A 20785-nucleotide genomic window follows, 5' to 3' on the forward strand; every position below is an offset into this window, starting at 1 on the left:
CCAAATTATGTCTCCCAGAAATATGTACCTCAGCACTCTCAGAAACATGAGAAGGCCATTTGCACATGGAAACAGTGGAAGCCTGTGAGATAAGTATCCCTATCTGCCTGAAAAGATTGTCTGTCACAAGCCTTGCTCTTGAAATTGCACTGCTGAAGGAAAAACACTGGCAATGACACTGGGCCAAAACTCATGAGAGAAATTAAAAATTGATACCTGACAGTTTTTCTACTGTTGATCCCTATTCTGAGCACCTCTGGGGCAGGAAACCTAAAATTTATATAATTTGCAGAAATACAGGAATCTGCAAGGCAATGAATATCAGAAGTCGGCAAGAACAGCTACATTTATCAGAGGAAAGGGAACCATATTAAAGTCTTCTGAAACTGCAGAATATATAAGATTTCACATGTGAACAGCAAAGCAGATAACCAATTTTATTCTTTATACCAACGAAGAGTTTTAATATCACAGATGGTGAGATACCTTTAACTACATTGGTTGTGATAACCGCTTATGTTTTAAATTTTTTTCTAAGAGAAAAAATTAAAAATACTACAGATGATAAAATAGCTACACTAGGTTGGATTTGTAGGCAACGTTTCTGCTAATACATCCACTGAAACCCTGTGAAGTTGAAACTAGCATAAAGAGGGCAGGGAAAACCTGACTAAGTCCTTTTGAAACATTAAACTATGTCTCATTACCACAGGTAGGTGTTGATTTTATCAAGTAGGAGCTGAATTATTTAAAATAATGGACTCACGTGAGGTGCTAGAAAAGGACTGTTTTAAAAACAGGACAGTGATAGCTGGTGTTGGGTGCAAACAATGCATTACATTCATAATCAGTTTCTTTACCTGTTTCCACTGGGGTACGGGAGCAAGACGGCCCTGCTCTCGTCTGCTGGATGGCTGAGTGTGAATACGTTCTTGATAAGGCAGGACAGGTTGCTGCATGCAGGTTGTAGGGATAGTGGGTTGAGACCAAGGAGGAAAGATAAAATAGTAAAGGAAACTCAAAGAAAGCCAGAGTAATGGAATACAGAAGATGACAGACAAACATTTAAGGAAAAAAAATAAGGTAGGGGAAATTGATTTAGCAAATAAAATATAAAAAAGGAAAAAAAATGAAAAAATGAGAAACTTCACATTTTTATAGCACATCCCTTAATTTCAGTTGCTCCTACAAATCCACCCGGCTATTCCAACCAAGATGTAGTGGCTAAGGAAACATTCGATCCGTGAAGAGTGGGATAAATGTAGCCATTCTGAGATTATGTTATACTGCTAACATGGGTGTTTAACACAGCACAAACATACCTGACCTACCTTTAAAGTAGCTAGGTCACGTCCCACTCAAACTCTGGCCACGGCAGCACAAAGCCTGGCACAAGCTATGAAAACTTACTACACATCAGAGCCAAGAATTCAGGCACCCCAACCATACTGAGCCTTATACTGCCTAGACTGCACTATCAGTACCTTGAAGTGACTTAATCTAACTTCAAAGACAACTGCCCTGCAGTTTCAGTAGTTCAAATACCACCCTGAATAAGTAGAAGTCATCAGGAAGCCTCATTTGGAATGACACAAATATCCCAGAATGTGAAGAAACTCCTAGGCATTTATCTACTGCCAGGGATTATCACACAAAACTTAATCTCAGATCACAAGAACAAACTGGCAAGAAGAAGTCCAACTACGAAATTAAATGACACTCCATTAATAGTAGAAATGCGATGTTCCTGGAGAGCTTTTCAACAGCAACAGTATTTATAAAAGAAATCTAATTGCTGGGAAGATGTTTTTGAAAGAGATTATATAATATAATATAGGCAATAACAGGGAAATAATTTATTTATTTAGGAAGTTCTGCACTATCCCATACTACTAAATTTGAAATTTTCCCTCTTTAGAGTAAGCTCCCCTAGGAAACCTGTGAAATAGAAGAGGACCACTAGCATCCCCTCAGGAAACATGTTATTATTCATGGTTTTCCACCCTAATTCTAAAATGAAGGGGGTTTTAATCCATCTCCTACCTGTCTTCGTAAGCTCGAGGACTGCACTGGTGCATTCTCCTCAAACTTGGCCAGTAGCTGGGTTGCCATAGATTTTACTTTGTTCTGATTCCCAATGGCAGCATCAATTCTCCTCTCTGTCAGGGCACTGACCAGCGTGGGCCTTTCTTCTCTGTAGCTTCGTGGGATGTCCTCCTAACAATCGGGGAGATCAAAATTAACAAGATGCAACAGGATCAGCTTTTCCTTTATATCCCTTTGGTGTGCTAGGTTTCTAACACTGCAGAAAACAAATCTATTAGTCTGTACTTGAAAGCTAACATTTCCATTTCCTGCGGCATGTCATAAAAAATTCTGTTAAACTTTACTTATCTCAGCAACCTTATTTGACACACTTACCTACTAAAGAGACCACAGCTGAAACATTCCCATGACTCCACTGACACAAAGCAAAGGCCTATCTTCAAACCTTGACAACTCAAAGAACTAGATTTTCAGTCACTTGTACCTTTTTGCTTAATAAACATTTTAAGTTAAGGACTGCCTCAGAGGGTATATTAGAAATGTATACTTTTTGCACTAACCAAGGCTAAAGTTTAAATATGAATGAAAATTCCAACTCTAATGCATGACTTTATTAATGAAAGTTTTATTCTTGGTGTCCTTATCAAATTAAAGTAAATGGCAATAAAAACAGAATATGAAAGTATGGCAACATTCCATTTTTTGTTATATTCTTTCATTCTTTCAGGAAAATATTTGTATTGTAGGTATGACAAACAGTAACCCTTGAAGAATAATTATTTTTTTATCTAAAAAATACATATATAAACTCCACCTGTATATAGAAAATTAAAGGATTGGAGTGGGAACAAGGAACCTACCACATATTTTCCTCTCTGACACTTTCCTCAGTAAGATACTTACATCCTCAGATTGGCTGGTTTTTCTCCTCTTTCCTGCTCCATCCAGTTCCTTTTCTTTTTTGTCCTGAAAATGGAAGGAGGAAGGAAAAAAAATTGAAAGATAAGGATTCTCATACCTCTGGCCAGACATAAATGTCATTGGTGCACTTCAAAGGTCTGTGACAGAACTAACAAATTCTTTGTACATTCTCCATTTGTTTAAGGGGATCCTTACCTTCAAATTTTACATTCTTCAGTATTTTCAACTCGGAAATAGCAACCTATTGTGTATCAAAATTAAATTTATCCTGAAACACTACCACAAGGCTAAAATTTTAAGACTGAAATATACCATTAAAATGAGATCACATACTACAGATCTAATTCTGCAGTTGTAAATGTGATGCATTTTCCCATTCCAGGAGCTGATGAATACATGGTCTTTTCTAAACACAGAGCAGATCCACACTTAATACACACATTTTTAATATCCCCCCTTTGGACATAACACTAACAGCCACGAGTGTATGGGATGGTTACCTTTGGGGTACGTTTTCGAGAGATGCTTTGTCCCAGTTTACTGAAAAAAGAGATGGGTGATTTGGTACTGGCAATTAGGGCAGCTTTTTCTTCCGCATTCAGATCCAGAGTATCTGTTAGTAAAAACAGGTAGGACAAGGGAATGCCAAGAAATTCTTTCAGTGGTGCTATTATTAAATACACAACTGAAAGACTCGCTGATTGTTTCTTTTTTAATGTAGCACTCTTTGTTAAATTACAAAACTACTGTAATGTCCAGAATTAATACCTTTCTCAGCTACAGCATGTTTTCATTCTGTTAAAATCTATTCTCCTTTCATTGTTTATAACCACCCAGAATAAACAAGTGTTTACACCATCTACTTTTATATTAAAAGAGTATGATGATCATCAGTACTCTTAGGAAGAGTTCAGAGTTTTGGAAATAATTCTTGATACAGACTATGTTTTCAAAAGGCTATTAAATACAATTTTTTCCCCACCAGAGTGATGCACTTGAATTAAGCTCATCAGTAATTAAAAAACAGCTATAACAACATTGTTTATAGTTAAAGGTAGGCCACACTGATTTGAGACAGGCAGCTAAATCTTTCAGTTCTAATCAAAGACCTTTCATTCCTCATTGGCCTAAAATTACATTTACCATTCATGAATGGTAAATAGACATAAAGCTTGGTCAGTGTTTTGAAACTGCCTAATAAACAACTAATAAACTAATAAACTAATAAACAAGTTTTGAGGACACTATTTTGACATTATTTTGTATTAACTGATTTTTTTACTCCTGATGATGCTAACATGTTCATCATCAGCATGAGTAAGTAGTTAACTTTTGTAATGTAAAGCTAGTGAGTGATTTATGTCACTTAGTAGAAGTATGAGGATGAAGATAATTGAAGTACACACATTCATCCCGAAGATGTCTTTAAATCTGAGAGATCCACCACAAACTCCTTACCGCTGGAGGGGATGGTGTCTCTGAACATCTCATAGAACTGTGTGAGGTACATCACCATTGACAGTTTATCTGGCTCTCCAACAGATGCCATTTCCTTTCCAGTCATAATGGGAGATATTCCAAACTCTTTTTCAGCAATGTCAAAGGCTAGCTGGTTATTCTTCTCCACATTGTGCTCATCCAAAGAATCAAAGTCTCTGCAAAGGGCAGAAAGACAGCATGCACTGAATCAACTGGAAACCAGTCTTCTGAAAGAACGAAAGGGATTAAACTCCTTCCTGTTTTTTCTCTTGAAAATATCTCAAATTTATTTGCCAGCAACCTTTTTATATTGCAGAGCTGATGCTACTTAATTATGGTTAACTCTGGCTCAAGCGTATTCTTTTTTCATTTTTTGTTACCTCTCCAAAATCAGATTTTGTGCATCTCAGTCATCCAATCTCCATGCTAAAAAGCTAGCAACATCTCTATTTAGACTCTGGGTGCTTCTAAAAAGAGCAGCCTTAAAGTCTTCAAAAGGAGCTACGGTATAACAGGAGATTTTAAAAGGGCTGTGTACACTTGGTAACAAGAAATTTAACTGAGGCTATGAACTAATCCTGACTAACTTCACTGAGAGAGCAGCTATCAGTCAATAACGCTTTCCAGTCACAAACAATTTGAATCTTAATTCTGTCAAATAATCCAGAAGGGAAAATGATAACACAAGCATCTTCATATTCATTAGGCTATTAGGACCTTCCCCTCTGCCAGTGAATCTCCATGTGCTAGCATCAAGTTTAATGGAATTGATTTCAATCCATTTCTCCATAAGTCACAAATGCATTGCCTCAGTCCCCATACTATTAGCTCTAAATATCACTAATGTTCTGGTCCTCCCAGTTATAGATAACAGTCAGTTACTCACATTAAGTCTGGACGGTATCTGTGGATAATGGCACACAAAGCTAGGCCACTTTTCCATGACATCGTGAGGTCTGCCACATTTACACCAGCATATCCATCTGTCTGCCTCTGGCACCAACTGAGCAATTTACTAGAGCGAGCTACAGACTCTGTAAGAAATCACATTTTAAAGTGGAAATGTACATATCTCTCATTAATTGCAAATCCAATATAAAAACCATGAATCAAGAAAACAAAACTTTCATGCAAAAAACAAGCTCCATCTACAATGAGCAATACAGGACAGAATTCCCTGTTTTCAAAAAAGAATATATATATATACATGTATATCACTGTACCAATTTCAGATCCAAGAAAGAATTTAAATTTGCTACGAAGTAATTACCTAAGTTATAACTTGCCAGGCTTTTCATAGTAACTCTTGTAAAAGAACCCCAGGAATTATAAAAGAGTTGCAAAGGCTTGCTTTAAATATGATCAAAAGGATATACAGTAGTACAAATGCTCTCCAAAGCCCAGAAATACTATTTCTAAGGGAAGAACTAGAAACTGCAACTTTTTCTCCTTTTGAAAGCTTTCCTTTCAAAGCACTGGCCTATTCTGACTTTGCTTTACTGCAAGATATGACAAGATTACAGCCTAAAGGGACATGGTTGCAGGCCAAAGAACGAATCAAAAGACTACATATCTATTCAGCAGTGAAAAGTGCCACTCAGCAGCAAAGTGCCACTCAGAGTCCCCAGACACTATCCAGACATCCAAAGGCAAGGCATGCAAAAGGAAAAGTTCAACATACCCCTCAGGGTACAGGGCAAATAGGCAGATACTAAAATGCTCATCCTAAGGCATCTAACTTTCAGAATAATGCAAGCAAAGTGAGGTTTCATTAAACCAAGACATAAGATTAAGCAAAAGAAAGAATGAACATAAAGACTGCACAAGAAATACCTTCTGTTACGTTTCTAAGAATTCTGAGGTTACTACTAGAGTGAACTGAGGCTAGGCTTCTGTATTCTAAGGAATGACATTGTTATAGGATAAAGGTGAAGAAAAAATTTGCATAGCAAATATGCTTAGAAATAGAACACCATTATGAAGCTAAGAAAATTAGGAATTATTGTATTTACAAGTTAAATGAAACTTGAAAAATTTGAAAATCATACTTTAGATAAAACAAAAGTATGAAGAAAATATTTTTTCTAAACCTAAGGAGATTGGTTAATTAATGCTCTAGATCATTGCTGCTCCATGTCCTGCACTGACCTAGCTACAGAATATAGGAAGGAATAAAGCAGTAGCCAGGCCTACCATTTCGAGCCAGCTTTGGTGTCCTGGAGTTTACAAAGTTCTCTATTTCCAGATGAATGTCTTTCAGGTCTCCTGTATTATACAAGTGGCGTACCTAGAATGACATGTACACACACAAAATATTACCAACGTGCCACACACCCAAGATCCATACAGAAAGAGCAGGACAAGGAGCCATCTCTAGGCACAAAAAGGAATAGAAGTACACTTATGCAGAAGAAATACCCCAGAACAACAAAGAACAGCCAGTCAGTGCTGAACAGTCTAGATGACTGCTGCTGCTCAGTGGATGCCAAATTGCAGTGACAGACTGCTCTACTAGATTATTACAAAGAAAATGCATGTGTGCACGCATACACTCGCATATAGATTTCACAGATCATTACAGCACGTATACAACTGACAAAAAGACAATGAGGAAAGACAATGAGGACTGCAAGCATTCAGAAGCCTCATTTGCATAATTACCTGCTGTGGCCGCAGGAAGTTGACATTGATATTGGGATACCGGGTGGCGGGATCAATGCTGTAATGGCTGAAGTTCTTACTCACATTCTCAGGGGTGGTCTGAGGCAGGAGCCTATAAATGCTTTCCCTTGGAAAAATAAAACAATAAAAAGAAATTTTGTGTTTTGTTTCAGGTTTTGTGTGTTTGGCTGGTTGCTTTTTTTAAAAAAGATTCATCACTACTAATACTGCTAAGTCAATCCTGGCGAGATAAGCATTCAGACGAGAAATCTAACCTCTCTGGACACAGAATAACTAAACTGGAGTACAAGTGTATTAATCTGCAACTTAATACAACTCCAGAAATCAAAAGGAGGGAAGAAAATAATATATTAAGCATAACCGAGAGGGTTACAAGACAGACACCGAGTCACTGGAGCAACTCAGAAAGAGGGCCAATAAGGAAACTGAAGCACTTGTCCAGTGAGGAGAGGTCAAGGGACATGGATTGGTTCAGTAGGCAGACAAGGAAGGCTGAGGAAAGATCTTATTGCTGTCTGTAAATGACTAATGGAAAGGTGATGGAAGTCTGGCTCCAACTGCAAAATTATTACCTTCACCATTTTTAAAAATTCAAACAAAACCTTAAATGTCCAGTGTGCCATTTATATAATTTTTAAAAGGATACTATGGCTCTTGATGGTCAAAAGCTGCAGTTGCTGAAGTCTAAAACAGGTTCTATCAGACCTGGCTTTTACTTAGTCCATCTTTTAATCACCCACCAATTTCTGATCTCTAAAACATCCTGAGGCAACAAAACAATCAAAGAAGATAAATACATCACGAATTTAATGCTCCAAAGAAACACAAGGTGTAGTTTGATTTATATGAAACAAAGTGATCACTTTAGAACGTGAAACAAAAGCAGGTCTTAGTTTCCTCAAAAGAAAATCATAGAGGACATTTACATGATAACAGGGGATGGAAAGAATTTTTGTCTCTAGTGCCTACGTACTCATTGCCTTTGCTTTTGTAAGGCTGATAACAGTAAGACAGGCTCACTTTCTTCATGCAATATTAGTAAGCACCAGAAAGACACTTTGTCTAACCTGCTTTTAAAACCAGGACCAAGAACCAAGAAGCATCTCTTATTCCTCTATTAATATACCTCAGTTTATCACCTCCTCAGGAAATTTTTTCTTTGATTAAATTATACCCACAAGTATCCTCTAAAAACAGTGGTATCTCATGTTCTGGCTATGTATTTTCACTAGAAGAGACTAGAATGAATTGAGGTGTGAGACTAGAATGAATTGAGGTGTTGAAGGATTAAATTAGAACTCAAAGTGTGTTTGTTTTCTCTGTTACCTCTCTGCAAGAACTTCCAAAGGGCTAGCTCCGAGTGACCAACTTCGTACCATCCAAGCAGAATCCATTGCAGCCAAGAATCCCCTGGCTATTCCAGTTCCCATTGGCCAAAATGGCTAACATTATAGTTGGTTTAAAAAAAAAAAAAAAAAAGAGAGAGAGAGAGAAAAGAAATATTTAAACAAATAGCAAGAATATATTCAGATGGTAGTCTGCTGGAAAACTGAAGCTCAGTAATTAGCTTGAAGCTCCACTCCCGCAGGGCAAGAGAAAACCAGAAGTAGGGTGAATTGCCCATGAGCTCCTCCCAAAGCTTATGTTTTTCTACTTCCAACAATTCTTAGCCTGGAGTGCCTTAACAGCTTTTCTTCAAGACTGTACTTTTTAACCAACTACAAAATGCTAATTATTAACAGGTCTACAGCAGGTTCTGTGGAGAGTCTAACTGTCCTAATAAGAAACAGATGCAAAAGACATAACATCAGAAAAAATCTCTGCACTAATTTTCTTAAGCAAGGTAACTGGCATCCTAAATACTTTGTTATGCCAATACTCCAACCCTTCCTTTAAACCTCCCACTGTATTATATAAAAAACAGCAGCTTTCCTTATAGCAACTATCATATAGGTAGTGCATATTTGGGTGATGGATGAAGTGGCTTGTGCTTATGTTTCAATTCTCTGTTTACACATGGTAAGTTTAAAACACAAACCTCTAGGAGACTGTCCCCAACCAGGGCCACAAGTAGCTGGTGGCCATTCTGCTCTCGCACCAGCGCTGCATTCTCAGATGCATACATGCACGTGAAGTCAAACATGGCCACATCTGGCTGACCGTAGTGATTGATGGCAAAGTCCAGTGATGGCAGCTGCTGATTAGTGGAGAAGTCAGCTGCTTCTCTGGCATAGTTTAGCAGAGCCTCCTGGTCCACATTCTCCCGTGACAGCAACAACTCTGTGTCAGCATAATCCTACCAAAAAGAGAAAATTAAATGTGAAGTAGCCAAATCTACAAATAGATTTTTAGAGTGGTATATATAATAGTCAGCATTAAAACTCTTACAAATCCACTGATGCACATTAGCCTTCTGATTTTTTTATTTCATTCCTGTCTGTGTTCCAAGAGAAAAATCTTTGTGAATCTTTTCTTGCAAACAGGTAATCAGCCCCACTAGCATTTCTGACTGTGAAAGGGCTAAGGTATTTCTCATCACACACTTCTGACAAAAGGCACCATTTCCCAGTCCTTGTTATTAATTTGTGGCCAAACTGCTTACAAATCAGCTTCTGTCAGAATTACAGGTATTTCCAATACTTCCTTCACTCACTGCTCTTTCATCCTCATAAACTATCAAAGGTTCTTTCAGCATATTTTTTCTTAACATGAAAGAAACTCCTAAATCTACAAAGAAACACAAATGGAGTGTATACACCTTGTAACATAACATCTTCTGATGGCCCAAAATACTTCAGAAAGGCATAAACCACATGTATTTGTGGTCTAAACTACACCTGTATAAAAACATTATGTGGTGAAAGAAAAGAGTCTTACCCTTCCTTAGGCATACTGAAAGAAAACTGTACCAAAATTTATTTGTACCAAAATTTCAGTTTATAGAGAATATAGGAAAAGTTAATACCCACATGTCGTATCACTCCTTTTTCCAGCAAGCTCTGTTTTTTGGCAGTCATGACAAAGTAGTGTGTATCATCCTTGTAGTAGACAATGTTCTCCAAGTCAATACCTTGTGACAGAATAAAAGACATGGAAGGCAAGTTACATGTTATGCGTGACACGAGAGCTGTATGGGAAGATGGTAAATTGAAACTACATGGTTAGAAAGAATGTCAAGCAGCTTTCTCCCATGCATTTGATGACTTCAAAATATGAATCTTCAACAAAACCACAAACAGCACATTTTACTTGTATATAGCTACCTCTTAAAAAATGCATTTAACATCAGTCTAGGGTTTGCATTCATATGTGGAGTACAGGAAGCTGAATTCAGGATTCAGACTTTTCCTATTTAGTGCTCATATTTCCTGAAACCCTTCAGGGAATAAATTTAACACTTCTGAACAAAAAGTACCCACATCTGAATGATACACATTTGCTTTGTACAGACATACAGAACAGCTGTAAAAATGGGGAAGTCAGATTTCAAAGAGGGACAGCAATGACTGACTTCCTTGCACAAGATGGTCATTTATTGATTAAACATGATGCTTGCATTACAAAGTTGTAATAACAAAGATAAATAGTTTTCACCAGAAATCTGAGAACTGCTGGCAAACCTGTGGCTTCTCGTAGATCCTGGAAGAACTTCTGGTTGAATATGAAGGCCACACCGCTGATCTCTTCTACTTTGGCTTCAGCTGTGGTGTTGCGATTGATGAAGTTTGCTGTGATCGCAATTGCTAGTTTACCACGGAACTCTTTCCTGCGAAACCCTGTGGGGAGGATAAAGTAGTAATCCTATAATGTAGAGCATACCTTCAGAGAAGGTTCAGCGTGTACTGCTTCATCAGAAAAATAAAAGCTACCCTATCCTTCTTACCTCTTTTCCCCAAATTGCAACTTGCATTCAAAAAATTAAGATAGTCTGTATGACACCAAATAATATTCAGTACCTCAATTTCTACTCCCCAAAAATAAAACACTACTCAGTTAAACAAAAAACGTAGGACAAATTATCCAGGTCAAAACACCTAATTCCATTGCTAGTGGACAGGAAAAAGAAAAAGACAAGCCATGTCTTCAATACAAATGGATTTTTACTTGGGATTTTTAACGTCCCCTATTGCTAGTCATACAATCATAGAGTCGTTTTGGTTGGGAAAGACCTTTAAGATCATCAAGTCCAACCATCAACCCAGCACTGCCAAGGTCACCACTAAAACATGTCTCCCAGCACAACATCTACTTACTTACACATCCTAGAACTGGACTAGGTAAAGGAATAAGATTTCTACCCCACAAGGGACAATCCTGTGAAGCCTGTCATATGTCTTTCCAGATTTTGATGAGATTGTTAAACATCATTTTTGTTCTAACTAACTGAAAAATAAGTTCTATTTGAAAGGAAATTATGGACACTTTATTACCTTCTAAGGTGTTCCTCCTGCCATCCCCTCCAATGATTACTTCAAACTCATACTCAGATACTGGGTGGGTTTTTGGGTGGACCAATGCACGCCAACCTATTCCTGTTGATAAACTCCAAGTTAATGACAATGTAAACAGTGCTCTTAAGAAAACAAATACATAAAACCACTTCCTACTATCCCTAATCCCTTCCTCACATAGTTAGTTAAAGATATGCTGCAGCACAGCTATATTGTTGACCTTGCTGTCAGTATGAATCAGAGGTAGAGACAGCTCCAATAGAACTCCACTGACTACCTTTAAGAATCACCTCAAGCTTTAGAGCTTCTCTACTATCTATTCAGTTAACAGGATGCCAAAAAAAAAGAAAGCCACCATCTGTCATGGCAATCAGAGAGCAGACTTCACTAAGACAGAAAAAAGTAATACTGATTGTTTACTGACATAAATACTCTCAGTCAGTACATGAAAAAGTTATCTTCTAAGTGCAATAGGCTTAAATATTTTATAAGTGATTATGATCTACTGTGTCATGGTCTATATTGATGTAATGCTTCAGGTGACTTCTGCTTTATATAGCAAATAATTTGGATTTGTTACTAGAAAGAATAAATTCCACTAAAAATTCATGTAAAAGTGAATTAATAATTACTCTCATTAACGAGGCTTCAGGAAAAGACTTAAGAGTCATAAAACTGGGGTTAAGGAACAGGAGTCTGTTCATCCTGCCATAAGTTCCCCTTCTGCTACCCATTTCAACGCTACTTGCTTTCATTCTCCTGATCCTCCGGAGGATATACAAGCCCCTGAAATTCCACATTGACATGGATCTCTATTCCCAAGATCAAGGCAACCTTCAAAAGGATAAGCTGGAGCTGACGGATACCTGCAAAAAAGTAGATAATAAAAGAAATAAAAGAAAAATAAAATACTCTAAGTGCCCACATGTTTCTCTGACATTATTGATAAATGGATTTAAATGCCAGCTGCTACTTTGTTCTTCCCACTGTGTTTCCAGCACTTCATCCAGGCAGCACTGATGGGTAGTACCATGGCATGCCAAAAAACGTCTAGATAGCTGAAGAAAACTCAGCCCTTTTCAAAAAAAAAAAAAAAAAAAAAGTGAGCACTTTATGGTTTGTGGGTTTTTTGTGTTTCAAGTTCCCAAATCAGCAACAAGGGAAACAACCGTAACATGCACTGAAGGAGAGAGCAAGGGAAACAGCACAGCTGGATTGCACTTTTGTCAGAGATGGCAACTGTGTGACCAGCCTAGCTGTAATACTGAACTGCACCTTCATCCTACACCTCAGATTAGGGAAGGCATAATAAGCTTCTCACCACTTCTTTCCCCTACAGTGAATGTAAGTAGTGGGTATGAAAATGACAGTGTGCAAACTATTCATTTAAAGGAAGACACTTTACTATTATGTTTCAAATACTGAGTATAAAACAAATTTCCATCTAAACACTAAATGTCAGCTGTGCTGAGATAGAAAACAAAATGTATAAAGTACAGGAAGAATAAAAAGGGTAATAAACTGAAGGAAAAAAGTAATCTGCAAGACTGTCTGCAATCTGTAAAAAAACCCAAAACAGCCCAAAACAAATAAACAACCCCACACACACCAAAACAAAAACAAATCACCACTACTTCCCAGTTCTTGCTGTGGACAATAAGCCAAGTCTTACCTATTGTTCTTGCCATTAAATACTTCCTAATTATACCAAGTGGAGGACAGACTGACAGGTTAAAACTGGCTGCGCCATGTCCAGAAAATTTTGGGAAAAACCAGAAAAACTGCAAAATAAATCCTGCTCCTCCAAAACATTCAGATTTCACAGAAGACTGATTTCTCCGAATTTGAGAATCACCAGAATTATTCTCAATTTTGATATGTAAACCTCTACTTAATCAAAACTTATTCATAGGTTGACAGTGTTCTTGGAAATATCTTCACTCTTCAAAAAAATGTACAAAGCCAGAACTGCTCCTCCTTCTTCCAGATCATCATTCACAAGAATGTTAAAGAAGAAAAATTACTGAACGTTTTTGAAGTCACTTACAATGCTCTAGAGAAACAGAATAATGTGGCAGCTACAGAAATTTAACAGCAAAAGTATGAAAAGTATCCATTAAAAAAATAAAACATTTGAAGCTTAAATGCACTTTTCAGCTTAAGAAAAAGATATTCCTTGGAAAGTAACGGGTTTAAAAGATGAGATATATATTGTGTGTGATGATACCATGCCACAATGTGTTTCTTTCAGATCTAGTTCTTCCCAGAAATGCCCTATGCAAAGGTACTGATGAACTGTACTGTAAGGACTTGGGAGTAGTGGCTGGTGTTGGGTGAACTGTAATGAGTTACCCCCATGCCCTCACCCACCTTCCCCCTATGAGGAACAAGTGCTGCTGTGTCTAAGAGGAGCTGTACTTACTGATATGGTCTATGGATCCTGCACAGAATTTGCCGTAGAACTTTTTGGCGCCAAGGCCCCTCAAGTCATGTATGGTGAATGGCCACAAATGCAGCACATTATTGCGGGAAAAGGCATCCCTCTTTTCTATAACTACCACCTTGGCTCCTAGGAATGACAGGTCGATGGCTGTACGAAGGCCACAGGGTCCAGCCCCAATTATCAGACACTGTAAAACAATCAGCACAGAGTAACTTTACAATCCTAAGAGAAAAATGGCATTTTCACCACAGTTTCCAAGCATCCCATGGCTCACAGGAGTAAGTGCTTTTTGTCTGAAACAGAAACTGATATTTGAGCTCTGTCTTCCTATTTCTACCTGCCATGCTCAGCCACTGCTACCTTACCTACTGCAACTTGAAAACAAAGCCCACCACGGAACAGGGAGAAGTCTGGAGAAGCAGGCAAGTCACACGCCTCTTTTAAGCCCTTGTTTTAAGAAGAGATGTCAAAGCATACTCTCCAAGCTATATGGAGAAAAGTACTATTTCTGAAGGCTTCTCCTCCTCATTCCATCCACGTGGGTGTGTTTTTTTGGTTTTTTTTAAAAAGCAAGTTAGAGTTTTCCTCTGTCTTTCAAATTTGAGTTGGCATTTCTTGAGAAAAATATCAGTAACACCAAAAATTCCTCATCATCACTGAACACATAGGAATGGCTAAGGCAGATAGATACAAGAGAAGCTACTGTTTTTATAAACATTATCCATTTAGAGCAGCACAGACAGTAAAGTCAGAGCACTGGTAACTTACATCTCCACAATGTAAATACGAACTTTGTGTGACTAGACAACTTTTATGAACATGTTTTTTGCAACTTAACCTTTGTTTTATCACCTTTCATCCACTCTCATCTTTCTCCACTCTCCTCACAAACACTATCAGAAGCTAATAAACAACTTGAGAATGTAAAATATTTGCATATCTAGGACAGAAAGTAATTTCATAGAAACAAACAATACAGCAAGATCATTTCTTGTAAGATTAAAAAGCCAAGATAGTCAGCTGACACTTCTTACCAACAGAAACTGAGGTCAAAAAAAAAAGGTGGCATGATTACATGCATTCACAAGAATGTAGTACACAGTCCATTTTGTCATATCATTTTTTGTACTTTGATTTGTATTGAGTATAAACCAGACCCATAGAATAAAGACCTTGCTACAGTGGTGACTACTGCCAGGTAAGCATTCTCCAGATTCTTACCTATCATTATGGTTGGACAACAAAGCCCTTTGAGAAATTCTTATGTATGCTGAAACTTAACCACAGCCCAACCTTCTGATAAACAGCCTATCCCAAAGGAAAGCTCTTCAGTCTTCTGCTGTCCCCATATGTCTGTTTTTACAGGTTGCCACATTTTCACCAATTATTCACTGGGGCATAAATTTTGCAAATGATGTGAAAATTCAAATACAAAGCCTGGATGATGAACAGAACAGTACAAGTTGAAGCAATGATGACATAACTGACATGCAAATTCAATGTAAGACTGGTGTATAAGATAGGTCACATAAATCTGATGGCAGAGATTCAAGTCTAGAGGAAAGATAAGAGAAAGAATAAAGAGTACTGCTTCTTTAATAGCTTCAGGAACCTGAAGGTATATTACAGAAAAGGCAAGCCCAACCACTGAGCTATTAAAAATAGACTTGTATATTGAACAGGTGTTAAACTTGTCATTTGTTAAAAGGGATAATCAATTAGGATCTAATATATTTCTCCCAACTTGATATTTTCTTTTTGGGTAAGTATAACTCTCAAACTTAGTTTTTTGGTGGGGTTTTTTGTTTGTTCTGTTTTTGTTTTTTAACTTGTAAGGAAATCATATGAGCATAAATTTATTCAGGTAATAATTTTGCTTATCTGATATCTACAAACCTCAAAGAGACTGGATTCAAGAAGCAACACGACTACACTACTGAGTTAGGCAACTTAACTCTTTGACAACTTCCCCATATTAAATTGTTACTATGAAGCACACAGCAAAGGAACTGTTCCAGAATCACAGTGTTTAGACTTAAGTCTATGTCATCAATTATAAATTACTTGACCGTGACTTTGTCACAGAAACGTAAAATTTTTTTTCTCTACAACCTCCTCACCTGTCCCCAAACAAGGATATGGTTAATAACCCCTATGATATGTTTAATATTCTATATGCCCTGGATGTAAAACAAAATAGTGAAGTAATTAATTGTCAAAGCTACCTTTTTTTCTTTTTACCATCACAAAACTATTAAATTATGTTCTTATAAAAGACAGGGAGTTTTAAGCACAGTTAAAAAGAGCAGAAAATACTCTGCTCCCTTTTCCACCTCTAGCACTTCCTCCAGTTTCAGATCTTTCTTAGAAGTCTACCTTCTAATACTCTCACAGGCAGCAGTAACTACATGAGATTCCAAGTACAGCCAAGTAAATAAAGGCAGCTAATGCTGCCCCTCGTTCTCTTTCCCCTCATTGATTCCAAGTAACTGCTGCAGCTCCATGCACTAAAGCTGTCTCAGCCCTCAGAAACACTTCTTGCTCAAGATCTTTCAAACAGATTATATATAAAGTTTTCAGTAACAACACTGTGGTAATGAAACATCAAATGCAGACTGAAATTCTGTATTCTCCGTATAACAGATGTAGAGACTGAACAATTTGTAACTATTTACATCTGAATAACCCCATCACATCCAAGTTTTGCTTTCATGAGCACTAATTATCTGAATTCTGAGTAACCTGGATGCTGGCCATGTAGTGCAGTAACTGCCTAAACTACTGCCCAACTTCAGTCACAGCACTTCACCCTTGACCAATTTTTAAACGGACAAGTAAGAGCTCCACTGCAGAGAAGAACTTCAAAATTGGTAAATGTTCAAGTGTACAGAAGCTGAGCTTACTAAATAAACTACTGACTTCAGCTCTGGTAACACGGCAAAACCTCTACTTTTTATTTTAAACTGTCATCTCTACATGCACACTTAAATTGCTGTAATTTTAAGCAGTAGTTTGCAAACTACATTAAACATTAAGAATACAAAGCTAAGTGAGATAAAAAGCATCAAATCAGATAAGATTCAGTTCTTAAAAGGCCTCTGAATAGTTATGATTATCTCTCATAAACATTTAATGGCAGATAATATTAGGAAAGGAAACAAGTCATTATCAGAAACATCTATTAAAAAATAAAAAGAATAGATTTATTATTTCTTTACATGAAAAATTTCAACAAATTCTATATGTAAAACCATAAATAAAAATTATTATCCCAGGTGTGTATTTTTAAGACATACTTAGTTTAGTATGTAAGTGGTAAGTAACTAAGTAGTAAGTTCACCAGATTTCACTTTTCCCAGCTCCTAATTTCACTTCTCAAAACGGCATGAATCCCAAATCCACAGTCCTTTATGTTTCTTGGTTGGGGCAGAAGCAGTGCCACTTTTAATTTATTCACCATCCCCTCTTTTTAGTTCTGTATTTATATGGCATCTCAAGAACAGCTTCTTAGAAACACTGGCAAATTACTCTCTGGCTTGCTTCTACTCTCCTTTCTCCTTTCCTTTACTCTTTCTTCTCCTTGTTACACACACAGGAGACCAGCTAGGGAATAAGCCCTCTCTTTTCTTTAGTAGAGGCCAGACCAGTGCAGCATGATCACTGACAGATCCACTGCAGTCATTCTCTCCTCCCATGATTTTTGTCCTTCCACCAACACGAGTGAGTTCTGAGGTTTCACTCACATCATTAAGAGAGGGAAAGTCAGGCATGATTCTGTAAGTCTCTTTTTATTTCTCCCCTATCTCATCTCTCAGATCACCATATGCCACTTCTACAATCACTCTCCTGATCCCATTTCTCCAATTCCACCCTACACATTTTCTCCAGCTTGGCTTTGGTACATGGTTGAGGCTAAGCTTTTGGACTATACAAAATCCCTAGCAAATCTTTTAGTGACACATCACTCTCAGTATGCTTTACCACTTTTACCCATTTCCCGACTTCACATCAAGATATATTTCATAGACAGATGGCTACATGTTTTTTCTAAAGTGTGTCCTTTTCTGATTTCTTTTAAGGCTTCGTAATTCCTCTATGTCCCCAGCTATTCTTTCAGAGCACTATTTAAAGGACTTCCCTTGTTTCTCTTACTTTTGTCACCAACAGCTTCCCAAAAGGCTTCATCAGTCATCTCTACCATCATTCTCTACAAATTGCCTTTGCATCACCTCATTCACAGGCACTGATTCAATCAGCTTGTTAGTGCTGTAGATTCACAAAACATTTCCAACTCAGACTTGATTACTTTGTGTCCCAGCTAAAATCTCTACCTCTCTGACATCTTTTCAGGGCTGCCTAGTTGTTCAAGCTCAGCATCGTCAAGTGGAGTTCTACCATTCTTAACTCACCTCACCACTTCCCTTCTAGGTAAGTGTCACAATTTTCTGAATGTTTTTCATGGCTGACTATTAATCTCCAGTCATATCTATTTTCTTGAACATCCTCATAATCAATTTTTAAGCTCTTTTTTCATAGCCCATCCCTACTAACAACACAACCTCTTCTTCAGTGTTAACAGTCTTGCTTACCAAAATACATTCAAAGCCCAGATGTAAAATCACTATTATTTCAAATAAGTTAAAATACCTCTAAATTCTTCACAGCTTGCTCAATCTCTCATTGAAACATAGAACACCTGTCTTCATTTCACAGCCTTCAACACCCCACTTCAGTTACAACCATCATGTTTCACCCAAAACAAGACCAATTCCTGAACCAAATGATTGCGAAGTGCAGTCAAGTTATGACAAAAACAATTTTTAATTTTTCCCCATGATATCCATAGTGCAAAAATGGATACTGCCTAAAAGGTCAATATTCAAGACGCAGAAGCACCCATTGTCCTCACTGAAGGGCAGAATTCTGTTCTAATTTTATCACTTTTTTTTCAAAAAGGAAGGTTGTACAATTATTTACCAAAAAAAGCTATTCCATTCACATTTTGATGAATGATAAGAACTGCTTTCAGCAACAACAAAACAAGTAAGTTCACGCTGTACAATCCAACACCGGCGCAACACCAGTATCAATAGTATCAATATCAGTAGTATCAATAGTTCAAATTAAAAAAAATCAGGGGGGTGGTTGGGTTGTGTGTGTGTAAAAGCAGTAATATACCACACATGCCAACCTTTCAAAAGGAACGGATGTATCTTTTCACATCATTTTTTTTCCTCTGAATCTGGAATAGAAGTGATTACTTTCTAAATAATGTTAAAAAAATATTTTGCCAATTTGTAAAGAAAGTTCTCTTTTCTTGGAAGAGTTAGAAGAATTGTAAACTTCCAATAAATACATATTTTTACCTAGACACTAACAGCAAATTTCATGTGCCTGTTATAGTCTAGTAAAGCTTCCCCTATTCAGATGAGGGGTTAAATCAAGTTGTAGCAAATGCTAACAAATTCTGACTACAGCACATATAATATGTGAGAATATTCCAAAATCTCCCCTGTAATTACGCCAAACAGCCAAACATGATTATACACATCACATTTTTATTATGTATTTCAAAATGGGTAATAGTTCTCTTTACCACCATGAATAAATTTCTTACCTTCGTGTTGGCGCACGCTTTCCCCTTCTTATAGTCCTTATGGCTGCCTCTTTTATCCAATTTGGCCCACAAGGCTTTGGCTTTCCAGTAATTTAGCTTGGACTTGAGTTTGTGATAGAAAGAACGGTAGTCCTTGGGCTTTAGTTCTAAGTAGTCACAGAGCTCTTGGAAAGCCTTAAGAGTCCCCTTGCAGGTTGAAGCTTGGACAAATCTGTCAAACAGAACATGAGCCTGGTTCACCTTCTCGTTCTTATTTTCCTCCATGTTTCACACTTTGCAGCTGCCCTGAGGGGCAGCTGTTCCTTCCAGTCTGCCAGATTTCCTGATGTTGCTCTGCTGAGCCACTTTCACCTCTGGCTTAAAAGCATTATTAACCTGTTAAAAAAAAAAAAAAAGAAAATGTAACTCTTTTAAACTCTTTCCAAAATTTTGTCTAAGCCTGCTGAACTGAGAGCTAGTACTCTCAGTAACTAATAAACTAATAAATGAGCCAAGTGGTAATACCCCAAGGAGTCCTGCCCAAGCTGACTGAAGCAGGACTTCCCGAAGCTCACTGAGCCTCGCTTCAGATGGTGGGACATCCCACCTCTGTTCAGACTCAAAATACCTACCCGAGCCAGTCCCTAGAAAGCTTTATCAAAATCTATTTCCCATCAACAGCACAGTAAGTACAGATGAACAGGCCGATGTTATGCGATGTCTTTTTTGATGATGAGATTTTAAAACAAAAAATAGACTTTCTAATATAGTAACACTGTGATAACCAGATAACTGTGGTAAAACCACAGAATTGGTTACATGCTTGTCTTAAAAACACTGCTACTAAAGGAACTGGTTCCACCAGTAAAATAATTTTTGGTCCCTCATTCTAGAAGGACTACCTTTGCTTATGATAGAGAAGAGCAAAGAGGATGGCATAGTGCAAGCTGGAGTCCTTGCAAACATTGCTTTTGTACAGTGACATTACAACCCAAGGATGGCTACTATAATCCTAGAAAGAAATTAAACCACGTAAAAGCAATCAAATGCTTAAGAAAAGATGACAAGACTGAAAAAGAAATGCCTGTGTTGCATCAAGGAGTATAACATTTGCCTCACCTAGAGACTATGCATATATTTCTGTCAGTAATAAGCAGCATAAGAGTG

At 37.5% G+C, this 20785-nt stretch overlaps 1 protein-coding gene across 2 annotated transcripts in view; it reads right to left on the minus strand.

Moving 5' to 3' along the window:
• MICAL3 (microtubule associated monooxygenase, calponin and LIM domain containing 3) overlaps window positions 1–20785 on the minus strand; it is a 156913-nt gene that overhangs the window by 87254 nt on the left and 48874 nt on the right. The window contains exons 2-17 of one of the 2 annotated variants that reach the window (XM_030454325.1): window positions 19640–20014; window positions 14002–14209; window positions 12329–12445; window positions 11559–11660; window positions 10749–10904; window positions 10098–10198; window positions 9167–9424; window positions 8455–8570; window positions 7108–7234; window positions 6640–6733; window positions 5333–5480; window positions 4426–4622; window positions 3468–3580; window positions 2950–3012; window positions 2044–2217; window positions 861–953 (exon numbers count right to left, since the gene is read on the minus strand). In XM_030454325.1, coding sequence (XP_030310185.1) covers window positions 861–953; window positions 2044–2217; window positions 2950–3012; window positions 3468–3580; window positions 4426–4622; window positions 5333–5480; window positions 6640–6733; window positions 7108–7234; window positions 8455–8570; window positions 9167–9424; window positions 10098–10198; window positions 10749–10904; window positions 11559–11660; window positions 12329–12445; window positions 14002–14209; window positions 19640–19903 — 2331 coding nt within the window. In that variant the 5' untranslated portion in view covers window positions 19904–20014. The remainder of the gene's footprint in view (window positions 1–860; window positions 954–2043; window positions 2218–2949; window positions 3013–3467; window positions 3581–4425; window positions 4623–5332; window positions 5481–6639; window positions 6734–7107; window positions 7235–8454; window positions 8571–9166; window positions 9425–10097; window positions 10199–10748; window positions 10905–11558; window positions 11661–12328; window positions 12446–14001; window positions 14210–19639; window positions 20015–20785) is intronic. The other variant, XM_030454251.1, reaches the window with a different exon arrangement.

The sequence above is a fragment of the Calypte anna genome, chromosome 1 (assembly GCF_003957555.1).
Source record: "Calypte anna isolate BGI_N300 chromosome 1, bCalAnn1_v1.p, whole genome shotgun sequence".
In the NCBI taxonomy this organism is placed as follows: domain Eukaryota; kingdom Metazoa; phylum Chordata; class Aves; order Apodiformes; family Trochilidae; genus Calypte; species Calypte anna.